This window comes from Pseudorca crassidens, chromosome 1 (genome assembly GCF_039906515.1).
Source record: "Pseudorca crassidens isolate mPseCra1 chromosome 1, mPseCra1.hap1, whole genome shotgun sequence".
Classification (NCBI taxonomy): Eukaryota; Metazoa; Chordata; class Mammalia; order Artiodactyla; family Delphinidae; genus Pseudorca; species Pseudorca crassidens.
This window is the reverse complement of record NC_090296.1, coordinates 147654168-147671239: the sequence shown is the minus strand read 5'-3', so window position 1 is coordinate 147671239 and position 17072 is coordinate 147654168. Positions and strand designations below refer to the sequence as shown.

The following is a 17072-nucleotide window of genomic DNA, read 5'->3' as shown; positions in this document are numbered from 1 at the left end:
CAACTCTTTGGAGTCATTTCTATAATAAGGGGAAGAAGAAAACATCTCTTTCTTTGTATTTTTTCATGATGTAGCTATTACTTAAAATAAAGCGATGTTACTCATTTTCTCACCCATTCAGATAGTAAGCCTAGACTTTTAGTTAGACAAAACCACAATAAATTCTAAATTTGCTTAAAATTTTTTTTTTTATTTTGAAGTAACTGTAGATTCACAGGAAGTTGCAAGACCAGTAAAGAGGTCGTGTGTACCTTTCATCCAATTTTACCCAATGGAATGGTTGCATCTTACCCAACTATAATACAATATCAAAACCAAGAAATGGACATTGGTACAATGTGTGCATAGAGTCCTATGCCATTTTGTCACACGTGACCACAACCAAAATACAGAACTACTCCATCACCACAAAGATCTCTCTCATATGTCACCTCTTTATTCACATTAGCTTTTAAAGGAACAGTAGTGCTTTTAGATCTCTTACAGAACAATGCCGACGGTTTAACCAAAATAACACTTCTACCTTATTTCAGTGATTTCTTTCTTTCCCTTCTCTCTTTTTTTTCTTTCATTTTGTAAATGTCACCATTCTTAGTGGACCTGGTCCATCTGCATTTCTGGCTCCAGATCTATTCCTAACTCACTGCCTTGGGTTTTCATTGCCTCATTTCTAAAACGAGGAGTCAGAGCAGGCAATCTCCCAGGTCCTCTGCTCCTCAGACACCTACACTTGACTCACTGGTACTCAATGGTTCTTTAACCATCTCGAACAAAGGACACAACAGAACCAGAACTCCATTCCATCTCAAGCTTAAAAAGCTGATAAAAACACAACAAAATGATCTGGATTTTATGAGGCTGCGATCCACACGTGCTGTGCTTCGGTGGTGTTCCTTTGCCGATTTCCCTCTGCCACCGGAGCAGCTGCAGGAATTCAAGCGCCCTGGTCAGATTGCATAACAGGCATTAGGAGACATCCCTGATTATCCCTGACAGGCAGGCTGGGAACTTTTCTGGGAAAATTCAAAGGCTGGACATGAGCTCCTTGATCTGCAGGAGTCATTAGCAGTCAAAGAATCATGCTGGGTCCTCTCAGGCACACAAAACCCCTACCACTTTGGCCCTGATCTCCATGACCGCAGTAGATTTTTGGAAAGTGTGAGATTAAATTCACTTCCTAGTTCCAATAAAGATATAAAACAGAGGGTTAGAAAGTGAACTGTCAGTAAAAATGAGACGGGAAACTGGAGATGGTAGGAGATGGTAGGAGGGATGAATTAGCCCTCTAAAAGTAAAGGAGGGAAAATCATGAGCATTTGGGTAATATCAAAACACAACATGAAGCTGGACAAAATCCATCCACGCAAAGAAGAAGGCATGCAAAACACTGCTTCTAGACCGAGACTTAGCCTGCAGTGACTTGATTCAATTCAAATAGAGCGCAATGGATTCGATGGCTGTGACTGTTCTACCACTGCGCTAACGTTCTGGATCAAAGCTCTCCAAGTTTCACCGGCTGCAGAGCTACGGCAGCGGCTGTCAGAATCTGGAAGTGCCATCTGGGGGGAAGGGAAGACCAGGGTGACATCCATCTTTTAAACCTGTTAGTTTGGTTTTGATGTTTTGTTTTCTGACGTTGAGTCTATTCTATTACGTCAAAGGTGTCCAAGATCTTTCGTGGCAAGGATGTGAGGACACAGGAGCAAAACCAGTTTTCAAGTGCATGTGAAGTACCCAAACCGCTCTTCTCCGATTCTCATAAAATATCTTTATATCAATTATTTCAAAAGGCTTCCCACTCTCTGGGTCCCAAACCCTGGCTGCCTACATAGGAGGTCAAAAGCAGGTGCTCTGACCTCAACTGTGTAACTTGAGTCAGAAGTGGGTGGTCAATAAAGACAAGGGAAGTGATTTGATGAAGCCAACTTTTTATAGTTTATGGATGCAAACGATTCTGATAGTTTGGATTAACAAAGCCCCTGTGATGAATTCACAGTGAAGTGGAGGTCAGTGTTGCTCTTCAAAAGCTGTCATTTTTATCGGTGGTAAACTTGCTTCTCCTCAGTGCCTGTGCCTCTTAAATTGGCAGAAAAGGAGTTTTTGAAAATCAACAATTCAGATGATGTGTTGACTTATGGATACGTTTTTTAAGTTTTTATTAGTGTCTGGCACCCCATGTGTGTACTGCAGCCCTGTGTTGTGATGTGCAATTCACAGCTCATGAGAGCCGCACACACAGCCCTTCAATTCTCAGAGCTTCCACAGACCCTCTGCGGTTTCTACAGCAAGACAGACAGTGCTGAGTGGAGACCCCAGGAAATCTATAAACAGCCCCACCACTGTGAAAGGCAGAGGGTAAGAGCCTCCTTTCCTGCTACCCATTGCTGCCTTTTTTCTCCTCTTCAGGCTTAAAATGATGGAGGTGGCAAGGAGCCAAGAAAGAGATGATCTGTATCCTCAAATAGATAAAAGAGAAACATCGTATGATTTCGCTTATATGCGGAATATAAAAAAGAAATGATACAAACAAGCTTTGGCATTTATTAGCTGACTCAACAAAGAAACATACTGGAAATCCCCTCATCTTTGTTGCTTAATCTGAAAAATGAAGTTAGTGTTGTTGTGAGAATAAATAAAATCACATACAAAAAAAAACAGGATCAGAAATCAAGACCCTCTTAAATCCCCAAACCTTTACAACTCAAGTCTACCATGGTACCTTTAAATATTTTGACCCACACTTGTTATTTTTAAAAGAAATGACTAGAAAAATGATGAACGCTGCTAACTGCTTCTAGCTGAAGGGCTTGCCCTGACAAGTATCCGTCCAGGCTTCTTTCGAAAGAGACAGGGTCATGCTAATCATCCCAAGAGGTCTCCTTAAATTCTAAGAAGGCCACAAAAGTATTGTTAGGTAAACATGTAATGAGCATTTAGCACAGCTGACTTGGTTATAAATACATCAAACTTATGCTTCGAGCTGTATATTACAGTGTATGCATACTTTATTCAGTATTCATTTCCTCTGATTAGTCATTATGTTCAGGGTTCATGTTTATATTAATACATCTCTACATATGGTCGTCAGACTGCACTTAGGGGACCAAAAAAATCCCAATTCTTACCATTGATAATGGAGGTTTTCAGTTTATGGCATCTTGGCTTCTTGAGTTTAGTGCTAGTCAAAACACATTTAATGCTGAAGTTTTGCTACAATAAGATCTCTTTTGCAGGAACCCTCTTATTGTTTCCATTTTTGAAATTTTAGGGAAATCTGGAGCTGTGTGCTTGATATAATGCTGAAGCCAAGCTTGCGAAAGGACTAGAAATTCCGTATTTAAACACCTCTAGGCGATATGCAAGATGGACATTCTGTAATTTAATTCCATTCCACAGCAAAGAGACTAACAGTACGCTGCTGGGTGTTCTCCGTTCTTAACGATGCAGCCTTTTGGAGGGTGCATATACGGATCTTATAAAGAACGATTTATTACTGCAAAGTGAGCTTAATTTCAGGAATATTATCTTTGAATAAAAAATTAAGAAAACACTTGTATACATCAAGAAAATAAAGCCGCTTCTATATTTAGGTGTTCAGAAATGGTAACTAAATCCTTTGTAAATGAAGCCAATTCATTCTATTCACTGGCAGAGAAGGGTAACTTTCAGAAACACTTCTAGAGCCACTTTTGAGATTGTTCAGAAGGAGATATAATCCAAGCAACAGATCTGTCACCTTTGGAGAAATGGGAATATATTTGAGCTCTGTTCATGGAACCATGCCAGTCTTGAGTATAAAGTTATGTTTAATATGTCAGAACACATTTGTATGTAAATGAATATTCTACCTCAAAGTATTCATCTTTACCTAACCTGTTTACTGTGTACTTATTCTGTTTTTAGAGCTTATAAAACTCTTTTTAGAGCTGAATGTGAAAGAACTGTCTGTAGTATCACGAGAAAATCAGGCCCAGTCACTGCAATTTTTAAAATTTTTTTAAAACATCTTTTCGATATGCCATAAAATGCACCCATTTAAAATGTAGTTTCATGGCTTCAGCATATTCACAGAATTGGGAAACCATCATCACAATCTAAGTTTAGAACATTTCTGCCACCCCCCCAAAGAAACCCCATATCCGTTAACAACCCCAGACCTGCCACCAACCCAACTCACCCCAGCCCCAGGCAACCACCAATCTACTTTCTGTCTCCTTAGATCTGCTTTACTCTGGACACTTTATATAAAGACAATCATAAAATATGTGGCCTTTTGTGACTGGCTTCTTTCGCTTAGCATAGTGTTTTCAAGGATCATGTCTATTGTAGCATGTGTCAGTACTTCATTATTTGTTAGAGCCAAATACTATTCCACACGTGCCCATTTTATTTATTCATCAGTTAATGGACATCTGGGCTGTTTTTACGTTATGGCTATTATGAACTATGCTGCTATGAATGTTCAGCACTTCACAGTTTTGAATCCAGGATGCTATTTTACAATGTGATCACTCACAATGATTCACAAAATTGGGATCTACATGATTTTCACCTGTTCTCAAACATCAAGGCTGCATTTACAAGGATGAAGATCTACTCTCATCAAGAGCTGTGGGCCTTAAGCCATTTTAAAAAGAAGCCTAAAAAATGTTTTCATGCTTCATTGTAGAGAAAGCCTTGAGTGAACTGACCATTATGTGGCTATAAACACTTCAATATTTTAGTTAAATACATCAGTCACATTCTTTTAGTCATAATTCATATAATAGAGTAAGGGTTGAAAAAGACCTTCCAATAATTGTTCACCTCATTGTCCTAAAGATATTCTCTTGCTTCCCTAATTTAGGTCATAATTTACTAAAGAATTTCTTTCTTTTTCCAAGATGTTAATCTATACCCTTGGTGACCTTAAACATTTTGATATAAACTTTTCTCAAAGGACATTTCTGGTTAGACTGTCGGTACTGCAGCCACAATATACAAACACATATAACACACCTGGACAAACACATTTAAAAGCTACCAAAAATGCTTGTGTCCCTGAGAAAATTTTACGATTTGAAAATCTAAGATGGTGGCTCAGAAAAAAAATGGCAAACTATGTCACCTTTTAATCCGGTAGACCTTGATTTGTGTGGCTTTAAAACAGTTACAAATAGTGTTTCGTACTTTTTACAGAAAGATAGAGCTGAACACAGTAAGCTTCTTCAAGGCCAGGGGCTCAGTCTTGACAAAAACTCATTTTCCTGGGAAAAAGACGAAGAAAGCCCTGCCTATGGCCACAGGAAACCTTGGGAGAGAAGCAGACAAACTTTGGTATTTCTAGTTCCTTTGGGTCCTAAGAGCCCAGAAAAGCTAAGACAGAAAGATGCCATGTGACTTTGGCCAAAGAAACAATACAATTTCAAACCTCTATTGTTTCAGACTCTTAGTATTCTGGGAAACCAGTGTTTACTTTCAGTGCCCCCTAGACCTGAGGTTGTGATATGCTGGCAACGGAGCATGTACTTGTCAGCTATATTCACTGATACAGCTCTGTGTTTTAAATTTCGTTTTGTTATTTTTTATCCCAAACTGCTAAGATCTCCAGAAGACTCTAGACTCCTAGTTTACTCTCCACACAAAAAATAGTTTATTTCACATATAACTTGATTTCCTCACCCATGAGGAGATTAATTTCCCACTAGGGCATGAGAACTAAAAAATTCAGGGTCATAGATCATTCCCTAGTGATATAGACTATTTCAGACTGGTAAAAGTTCATCTACCTACCTGTTAACACAAAGAAATATATATATGTTTTTGGCTAAATAAATTTTCAGGAAAGAAAAACATGTTAAGATTAAATTCTACTTACAGAGATGTGCAGGTCCTTTCACTGTAATTCTCACACTTCGACTTCCCAAAGGAACAGCAATTACATTTTCTTCCCCTAAGAAAGAACACAAGACAAATGTAATGAAACTTGTGCACTAAAGGGCCATCCAAATAAGCAACTCAAAACTGGGAGCATCTGTCAAGTGTTCTTAACTATATTTCATTTCCATCTTCAGTCAAGAAATCTGTGGAAAGCAGCTACTGTGTACGAGGAATATTAATACTAATCACATAATTTCATTTAAATACATTTTTAAAAAACATTCAAGAAAAGTTTAAATAAATGCACTGGTCTAACTGAGTGAGTCCACAAACTAGGGCCCTCAGGTCATACCCATGCATCTGAGGCTGCTTTTGCCCTACAAAGGCAGAGGTGAGTATTTGCAACAAAGACAATATGGCTCACAAAGCCTAATATATTTACTATCTGGTCCTGCACCAAAAAATTTCCATAATGCCTGGCCTAGATAATTACCTAGTGGAAATCCTGGTCCCTGTCGACTTTTCCTTCATGCCGTTACACATTTTGAAATTAATTTTCATTGGCACATAATAATCTAAGGGCATATGAAATTCTATCCCCCAGTCCCCTATTTGATCATTAAGTGTATTATTAAATGATATTAGTACATTATCAACAATATGAATTACTTCAAGCAGATGTTGTGTTTTGTTTGTTTAACTTACAGAGAACCATTTGTTTTGAGAGCCTCTGGGGTGAAACTGTTGGATCAAAGGATGTCACTATGTTTGTTGACTTGTTCATAAGTTTTATTAAATAAAAATACCTATTTATTACTGAAAATTAGAAAACGCATAAAAGCATACCAGACAAAATGAAACTATTTCCAGAGATCATCACTTCTAACACTTTGAGAAATATCCTTTCTGGATTTTCTGTTTGTTTTTAACATACATACATTTAAAAAAAGCGCAATGAACACTACTTAAATATCCACCATTTGGGGAGGGGTTAAATAAACAACAGTATATCCATCCTAAGGAATACGCTACAACTGATAAAAGTAATGATAAGAAGCCACATTTTTTTTAGCATCTTTATTGGAGTAAAATTGCTTTACAATGTGTGTTAGTTTCTGCTTTATAACACAGTGAATCAGCTATACATATACATATATCCCCATATCTCCTCCCTCTTGCATCTCGCTCCCATCCTCCCTATCCCACCCCCTAGGTGGTCGCAAAGCACCGAGCTGATCTCCCTGTGCTATGCGCCTGCTTCCCACTAGCTATCTATTTTACATTTGGTAGTATATATATGTCCATGCCACCCTCTCACTTCATCCCAGCTTACCCTTCCCCCTCCCCATGTCCTCAAGTCTCTACATCTGCGTCTTTATTCCTGTCTTGCCCCTAGGTTCTTCAGAACCATTGTTTTTTTTTTTAGATTCCATACATATGTGTTAGCATACAGTATTTTTCTCTTTCTGACTTACTTCACTCTGTATGACAGACTCTAGGTCCATCCACCTCACTACATATAACTCAATTTTGTTTCTTTTTATGGCTGAGTAATATTCCATTATATATATGTGCCACATCTTCTTTATCCATTCATCTGTCGATGGACACTTAGGTTGCTTCCATGTCCTGGCTATTGTAAACAGAGCTGCAGTGAACATTGTGGTACATGACTCTTTTTGAATTATGGTTTCTCAGGGTGTATGCCCAGTAGTGGGATTTCTAGGTCATGTGGTAATTCTATTTTTAGTTTTTTAAGGAACGTCCATACTGTTCTCCATAGTGGCTGTATCAATTTACATTCCTACCAACAGTGCACGAGGGTTCCCTTTTCTCCACACCAGCTCCAGCATTTATTGTTTGTAGATTTTTTTGATGATGGCCATTCTGACTGGTGGAAGCCACATTACTTGATGTGGAAAGACTGCCAACATATATATTGATTAATGAAAAAAGAAAGTTAAAAAACAATTATATGGACAATGATTTCTTGAATATGACTTCAAAAGTATAGGCAACAAATGAAAAAAATAAATAAATAGGACTACATCAAAATTAAACTTTTGCATATCAAAGGGTACTATCAATACAGTGAAAAGGTAGCACATGGAATGGGAGAAAATATTTGTAAATCACATATCAGATATGTTCTGGTTAATATCCAGAACATATAAAGAATTCCTACAGGGCTTCCCTGGTGGCGCAGTGGTTGAGAGTCTGCCTGCCGATGCAGGGGCCACGGGTTCGTGCCCCGGTCTGGGAAGATCCCACATGTCGCGGAGCGGCTGGGCCCGTGAGTCATGGCCGCTGAGCCTGCGCGTCTGGAGCCCGTGCTGCACAACTGGAGAGGCCACAACAGTGAGAGGCCCGCGTACCGCAAAAAAAAAAAATTCCTACAACTCAAAAACAATGACAACAAAAAGGAACCCGATTTAAAAATGGGCAAAGGACTTGAATCGACTTTTTTTTCCAAAGAGGATATACAAATGCCAATAAGCACATAAAAACATGCTCAACATCACTAATCATTAGGGAAATGCAAATCAAAACCACAAGGAGATAGCACTTCACACTCATTAGGCTGGCCCCTATTTAAAAAATAAGATAAAATAACAAGTGTTGGTCAGGATGTGAAGAAATTGGAACCCTTGTGAACAGCTGACGGAAATACAAAATAATGGTTCAACCACGGTGGAAAACAGTTCCTCAAAATATTAAATATAAAAGTACTATATGATTCAGCAATTCCACTTCTGGGTATACCCAAAAGAACTGAAAGCAGGGAGTCAGATATTTGTACACCCATATTCATAGCAGCTTTATTCACAACAGCCAAAGGTGGAAGCAACCCAAGTGTCCATCCACAGATGAGTGGAAATCTATCACGCGGTAAATATACACAAGGGAATATTACTCAGCCTTAAAAAGTAAGGCAATTCTGACACATGCTATGTAACGTAGATGAACCACAAAGACATTATGCTAAGTGAAATAAGTCAGTCACAAAAGGATAAATACTGTGTGATTCCATTTATATGAGGTGTGTCAAGTTCATAGAGACAGAAAGTAGAATGGATTTTGCCAGGGGATGGGGTAAGACAGATTATCACAACCTATCTCCAGAACTGTTTTCATTTTGCAAAACTGAAAGCCTGAGTCCACTGAACAATAAGTCTCGGAAGTGGCGGCAGCTGAGACAACAGCAGCGGCGGCGGCAGCGACGGCGGCTCCGGAGGCCGCAGTCCTGGTCCTGGCTTCGGCCCCAGCCCCACCGTGGTGACGCTCGCTGAGCTGCAGGTGCTCCGGGCCGCCCTCCTGGCCACGGCCTCGGGCTACTCCGTCAGCATCGATGCGCGTGCTGAGGAGTGCTTCTTCGAGCAGGTCACCTCGGGCACCAAGATGGGCCTCATCCTCGAGGTGGCTGAGGGCGGCTTCCTGGACGTTGACGTGGAGATTACAGGGCCTGATAATAAAGGAATTTGTAAAGGAGACTGGGAGTCCAGTGGGAAATACACATTTGCTGCTCACATGGAGGGAACATATAAGTTTTGTTTTAGCAGTAGGATGTCCACCATGACTCCAAAGATAGTGATGTTCACCATTGATATTGGGGAGGCCCCCAAACCACAAGACATGGAAAGAGAAGCTCACCAGAACAAGCTAGAAGAAATGATTAACGAGCTTGCAGTGGCGATGACAGCTGTAAAGCATGAACAGGAATACATGGAAGTTCGGGAGAGAGTACACAGAGCAGTCAATGACAGCACAAACAGCAGAGCGGTCCTTTGGCCCTTCTTGGAAGCTCTTGTTCTAATTGCCATGACACTGGGACAGATTTACTATCTGAAGAGATTTTTTGAAGTCCGGAGGGTTGTTTAAAAAGCCTTTTGCTGATGATCCCAAACTCATAATTCACTATTTACCAAACGTCTTGGTCATAATAATGTCATTAGTTTCTATGTTTTTATTTTCTAAACTGTACATTCACAGCTTCTGTTTCTTTGCGATTAACAGATATTGGGGGAAAACACTTTTTTAGGAAAGTTATAGTGAAATTTGACATGTGATTGGCATGATTTCATATTTGAATTCTTCCTCCATTATACAGGTCCTTCCAGAACTCAAACACTGTAAGTGGAATATAGGTGCATAGTCCTTATGATATCTTCTTTCCTTTTGTTTTCATAAAATGCAGCTTGTTCAGGATAGTACTTTACTGATAGCACTTTACTAAAATGACTGCATTCTTGGGATCCCTTATCCTGCAGTTCAAGTCATTAAAGATTCACTTTGTTCAGTCCTTATGAGAAACAACAATCTGAACCTTGACATTTTCTGTCCAGCCTAATGGCACAGCTCTGTGACTTAGAGGATGCTACCTGGTTGGTACTTTTATACTTTGTCTATCTTGCTTTTGCTTTAAAGATAAGACTTAAACCAACAACCTTTTTCCCCTTTAAAGTTTTACTTTGAACCTCAGAACTCAATCGCCTCCACTTAAAATTGTTCATACAAGCAGCTAAAAACCATTTTTTGGTTTCTGCCTAACCTTGTAAGAAGTGTCTATTAAAGACAATTCTCTGGGTGTTGCAGTGAATGGTGGTTCTTTTTCTTTCTACGCTGGCTCATCCACTTTCTCTACTCTTGGCACGGAGGAGGTATGCATTCACATAATTGGAAAAATCTGGGTTTCTGATGCCAAAGGGTTAAAAGCCTCTTGGATTTCTTTGCAGTGATATACAGCCACTATTTTATTTTTGATCACTGGCATTTGGCCACTGTTCAATTAGTGCACTGAACATTACTGTCAGTACTAGGGTGTTTGTTTCTGTTTTTCTTGGGTCTTTCTTTTTTGGCACATGTGAATTTTGTTTTGTATAAAACGAAATGACTTTCTCTTGGCCTCTGATGATGGGTTTAAAATTAAAGGAGCATCTAGTTTTGGTGTGGGGATGATCCAGGATTATGTTGTGACTGATGTATATTAGCTACGTGTACATTATTTTTGGATCTTCGCAAGGGGAAAACTACAAGTAACGAGTTTTATACAATTAATTTAAATTTGTTACAGGTTTTCATGTTCAGGATAAACAATTTTTCAACCTTGGGTGAAAATACTTGCAACAGTTTAAGGTGACTGTGTTTTACCTTAGGACAACCGTTGCATGCCAATTTGTGTGCATGTGTGTGTGAAAACACTTCAAAATTGAGTTAAAAGATGTAAATTTAAAATTGGTTGTGTATCTAATCTGCCCCAGGTCCAGTAAATAAACAATACTTAAAAAAAAAAAAGTCTCCATTCTCTTTCACCAAACCATTGACAGCTGTTACCTCTGAGAAAAGAAAAGAGTTCTAGGAGTGCGTGAAGGGAAACATTGTTCTACACGTTTTGAGTTTTCTATAATGAAAATGTACTGCTAAGTTACTTTTAAAATACCATTTAAAAAAGCTAAAAACACTATTTACAAAAGAAAAAAAGAGAAAGAAGAAAATAAAGAACCAGGGCCCAAATGTTTTGCTGGATGAGTTTGCAAACCCTTAAAGCAAACAAGTAAGCTGCAGATATAGGAAGAATGAAAGTTTCCCAGTAGTGATACACAGCTAAAATAACTCAGATACCCAAATCACACACAGAGATCACATAAATCAATATGTGAACTAAATCTTAATTATGACTGTGGATGTAAAAATAATAAAATAACACAAGTAAATTCCAGAACTCTATCATAAGAATGATACATCATGACTAAATAGAGCATATTATAAAAATGAATGATTGAGTCAACATTAGGAAAATTATTAATATAACTGATTATATGAACAGATCAAATGAGTTAAACATTATGATCATTTTAATGAATATAAAAAGGTACCTAACACTAATAAGAACCTGCTATATAAAAAATAAATAAAATTCTAAAATTAAAAAAAAAAAGTAGCTAACAAAATTCAGCATGCATTACAATGATTCCTTTCAAAGCCAGAGACAGAAAAAAAACCCTCAATTTAATAAAGAATCAGAAGCCATGAGCAGATTTAATGGTGAAACATTAGAATTATTTCCACCATAGTCAGGAACAAAACAAAGATTATCATCATCATTTTTTTCCCCACATTGTTATCCTTGTCAATGTAATTACAAAATAAATAACTTAGAGGAATATATATTGGAAATAAAAAAATTTAAAAACCTTATTTGTAAATGATATAACTACTTTAAAATTCAAGAAGAAAAAAACTACTGTAGACCAATGTCCCTAATGGATATATTATAGATGCAACAAGTCTCAATAAAATACTGGCAAACCAAATCCAGCAGCACTTTAAAATGATCATACACCATGATCAAGTGGGCTTTACCCCTGGGGTGCAAGGATGGTTCGACATATACAAATCAACAAATATGATACATCACATTAACAGAATAAAAGAAAAAATCATATTATCATCTCAATAGACACAGAGAAAGCATTTGACAAAATTCAATCATGATTAAAAATTCTTAACAAATTAGGCATAGAAGGAACATATCTCAAAATAACAAAGGGCATATATATTTGTTATATATGACAAACCCACAGCTAACATCATACTCAATGTGTTTTTTATGTATTTTCCAAATTTTATACAATAAACAATGCACTGATTTTTTTCTATAATGTTATTTTTTTAATTATTCAGGAAATTTTCCAGTGGCTTCAGATTTTAAGATGGCATCTACAATAACAGAGGGTGACCAGGATCTCCAAGTAGAGTCAGAATGACTACAATTCTTAGTAAGCTGAGGCTGACCAAAATGCTAAGGACAGTAACCAAACACATGTACTTCACTGTGTCATTAATTAAGGTAGAAGAGTCAATAATGTTATGTTGATGAATAACACAGAGTACAGACAACTTTTTATTTGCTTCTGACTTCTGTCAAGAAATACCTCTATTTAAAAATGATAAAAATAAAGAAACCATAAAATAAACTTTAAATAGGCCCGTAGATGTGAAGTCTTCATTTTTCTCTCTTCTGTACTTTCAAAGTTCTCTGTAATGAAAAGGGCCTGGAAGCAATGATTCCCCAGGAATAATAAGTATTGCCTATATCTTGGGCTCTAAATACAATTCCCCACTGAAAAGAACCAAGGCTCCATGAAAATACAGGCAATTCTAGGTCTGGAGAAGGAAAAAAATTCAAAGAGAGCCTAAAACACCTTGTTGTTTTAGAATGCAAGGCAGTGTTTAAAATCCAACGGAATTATGTCAAAAGGAGTCACCTTGAACTGCTCCCATTGGCCACATTTTGGACTATATGAGGCCCCAAATGAATATTGTCTATATTATAAAACATTGAATAAATAAAAATCCCTGAATAGAGAGTGAGAAATGAAAAAAATGACTGGTGAGCTTCTTTACAGAAGAATGTCTGCAAGTAAATGTAGAGGTAATGATAGAATTAGAAAATTACCACTTGCAACCAAACCCCAGTGTAAGTACTGTTTCAAGCCAGGAGCAACAATAGATGCTAAACCTATCATGTGAGAAGTGGTTGCAAAACAGAATATTTAACACTTTAAGATAACACCCTGCAGGTTTCTTACAAGGAAACATGGATCTACGTAACAGAGTGATCTGTATGTCCCCACCTTAGACAAGTGATCAAACATAGCATTACTAATACTGGGAAGGCTGACATCACACAGATGTTCAATCCAGTTCTAATCAAGCCCTGGACCTCACGGCTCAGTTCATAGGAAATACTTGAGGGAGATCAACAAATTAAACGGCAATCAGACAAACACAGGATATGGGAAATGCTATAAGACAACTGGGATGAACGCTTTAAAAAGTCAATATTATGAAAAAATAAATGGTCTAAATAAAAGAGACATCTATGTAACAAAAATTGTTTTGAAAATAATAAATTAGAAAGCTTTCTTGAGCTGAAGAAATCCTGTTTGGGTAGATTAACTGGGCTAAGCGCTCTCTCAAAATCTTTGTGAACTAGGCTATAGTGTCTTTGAGAAGCATTTATCCTATGTAAGTGTGTGCATGTGTGTGTGTATGTGAGTGTGTGTGTGTTCCAACTACCATCCATTGACAATTACACACTTAAGTGAAACCTCTTAGACTAGAACCCCTGGCACTTTATTTTAGCCAGATGGTTCAAACTCGGGGGAAATGTGTGTAAGGAGCAATGAACCCCCAGTCGCCTACAGTACTAACTTGTGGGGAAGTGCACATTGCAGGGCAGCTGGGCAAGGCTAAGTTGGAGCAACCTGTAAGAGTCCCCACGTAAGGCTTTAATGTCATTAGGACATCCCTGGTGGTCCAGTGGTTAAGACTCTGCGCTTCCCATGCAGGGGGAGCAGGTTCAGTCCCTGGTTGGGAAACTAACATCCCACATGCTGCAGTGTAGCCAAAAAAAAAAAGAAGAAGAAGTAGGGAAAGGATTCAACGTCCTTAGATTATGGAAAAGTAATCTATGCCGTACAGTTTTAAATGCATTCTCCTCCTAAACTGCAATTCCCTTCTGTTTCTGTAACTCTCCTACAGAACAGTTGGATACATCTGCCGTCCCTGTGGTACTTTTACAGGGCACTGCCTCCCAGGATCACCTGGAGAACTTATTAAAACACAGATTCCTGCTCCTCCCACAGAAATCCTGACCCAGAAGTTTAGGGTGGGGCCCAAGAATTTGCCCATCCAGCAGCCCCCATACCATGCTGCTACAGAGCATCTGGGAGCTATGTTTCCAATAGCGCTGACCCAGGGTGAGGGAAAACTCCAGGTCCAGGAAGCAGGGATGGTTCTGTAGTCACAAACTTTTCAGCATTTCTTTACTGTTCTGCAGGAAATGGCACAATTCTAGGTCTGACCAGAAATAAAGTGAGAACCCTTGTGAGGTAGACAATTTTAAGGAGGGAGGGGCCAGCTGTACCAAATGTTCTACCGATGAGGGCTTAAAGTGCTGATGGATGAAGCAGTAAAGAGCTTGTTAATGGGCTTTGTAAAGGCAGTTTCAACTGGGTAGTAAGCACAGGAGGCTGTGGTTTGAGGAATAAATGATGACAAAAAAGGAGAAACAGGAAATGTAAACAGTTTTTCCAAAACTTGTCAATAAAGGTAGGTGAAAGATTAGGGTGGTAGCTGGAGATATGGAGTTTAAAAGATGGGGCTTCCCTGGTGGTGCAGTGGTTGAGAGTCCGCCTGCCAATGCAGGGGACACGGGTTCGTGCCCTGGTCTGGGAGGATCCCACATGCCGCGGAGCGGCTGAGCCCGTGAGCCATGGCCGCTGGGCCTGCGCGTCCGGAGCCTGTGCTCCGCAACGGGAGAGGCCACAGCAGTGAGAGGCCCACGTACCGCAAAAAAAAAAAAAAAAAAATGTATGTATATATACACACATACTAATATACGTATACATATATTATGTATACATATATACACACACACATATTTTGTAAATTATACTTCTATTTAAGATGGAAGACATCTGGTCACATTTAACCCTGATGGGAAAAGGAGACAAGAGAGGATAAAGAAGAGAGAGGGGATGATGGGTGGGATGAGATCCCTGAGGAAGTAGAGGGGGCTGGAATCCAGGACACAGATGGAGGGATTCATTAGCCTTGGAAAGGAAGAAAGACACTTGTGACTCTGTGATGGGAGGGAGCAAAGAATGGATGGGTGCAGCTGCAGGGCGAGGTCTCTTCTGATGGTTTCTGTTTTATTGAGGTTTTTTTTTTTTTTTACAATCTTCTCTGGAGTTTAGCATAGAATCAGTTTTTGTAAATGGTCCATAAGTGCTTGAAAAGACATTACATTCCGTCAAAATTCAATGGTCAATAATACCTGTTAATGTAACATTACTAATTCTGCTGTGCAGCTCCTACTGACTGAAGTGTGTTCAAGTCTTTCATAGCAGTTTTATTTGCTTCAATTTCTTCTTACAGACCTATAGGGCTTTGTTTTCTTTATACAGTTTGGTGTAATGGTATTCACAAATTTTTAAGACTGTTTTTTGATTATTGGTGGATATAACATACTCCTCTTTGATTTTTTTTTTTTTTTGCCTGAGATTCTACTAGTTCTGATATAAATACTGCTATCATGCTTTGCTTGTCTCCCCTGTTACAATGGGACACTTTTAAGCCCCAGACAAATGGCCTCCAGGTTAATTCCCCCTCAGTCTGGAGCTAGACCCAGATCTCATAGGAGCAAGCTGCTTCTTGTGCTTCAGGACAGGTTAAGCATAGACCACTTAAAACCTCCTCTCACAAGTCTGCATATGAGGCCACCAATCAGGTCTGATTCTGAGGCTGCTTTAAAATGTTATACTTTCTAATGGTGTAGAATCCAATGGTTGAGAACACACCAGATGGAGGAAGGCTTCTTCTCTACCCCATCCTACGATGTTCATAACAGCAAGTCCACGTCTGGGAACACCCAGATTTGGTGGTGGTGCTGGGAACTGGTTCCTGGGAAACACTTTCATTATTTGGAACTATTTCAAAATTTTTTCATTGAAATTTGGGGTAAGAGATCATTGCTACTGCTACTCACTGTGCCATCTTCCAGGGCTTCTTCTCATCACAATTTTAATGTCATTTGCATTATTTTTACTCTACAAACTACTGGGAGAGGCAATATGGAATCGTGGTTAAGATCACAGACCCTGGAGCCAGACAACCTGGGTTGGAATACCAGTTCCGCCTCTTACAATGGCTGTATGACTTTGGGCAAGTTCCTACCTTCCCTGTGTCTCAGTTACATCTGTAGAAAGAGGATAATAAGAATACTTGTTTCAAGGGGTTGTTGAGAGGATTTAATAACATAATACACGCAAAGGGCTCAGAAGAGAACTTAACCACCAGTAGGACTGGGTAAGCAAAAGTTATTAACGCCACGCTGAGCACATACTATGCCCCCAGGCACGATCCTACGTAACCTGAGATACATGCCTCCTTTGTTCTAGTAAAAACCCATTCCTACAATTAAGAAAACTGAAGTTTTGCAAGTTTAAGTGACTTGCCCAAGATCACAGACTTCCTAATTAGTAGGGCTGAGGTCGGAACCAAAAACTGCACTCAACTTTTCTACTGTTGGAACAAGTTATAATTGTTTAAACCCAAACTCTCCCATCACAAGTATATTCTTTACAGACTTTGATTTTATGAGTTTCACTTATTTGATTTTGCAATCACTGGGCTGACCCAAGGATCTA

The 17072-nt window shown here is 38.8% G+C and overlaps 1 protein-coding gene and 1 pseudogene across 1 annotated transcript in view; one reads left to right on the top strand and one right to left on the bottom strand.

The window, feature by feature from the left end:
- ADAMTSL3 (ADAMTS like 3) overlaps positions 1–17072 on the bottom strand; it is a 366545-nt gene that overhangs the window by 176584 nt on the left and 172889 nt on the right. Inside the window, exon 8 of the mRNA XM_067698448.1 lies at positions 5858–5932. Coding sequence (XP_067554549.1) covers positions 5858–5932 — 75 coding nt within the window. The remainder of the gene's footprint in view (positions 1–5857; positions 5933–17072) is intronic.
- LOC137207073 (transmembrane emp24 domain-containing protein 2 pseudogene) lies at positions 8948–9991 on the top strand (annotated as a pseudogene).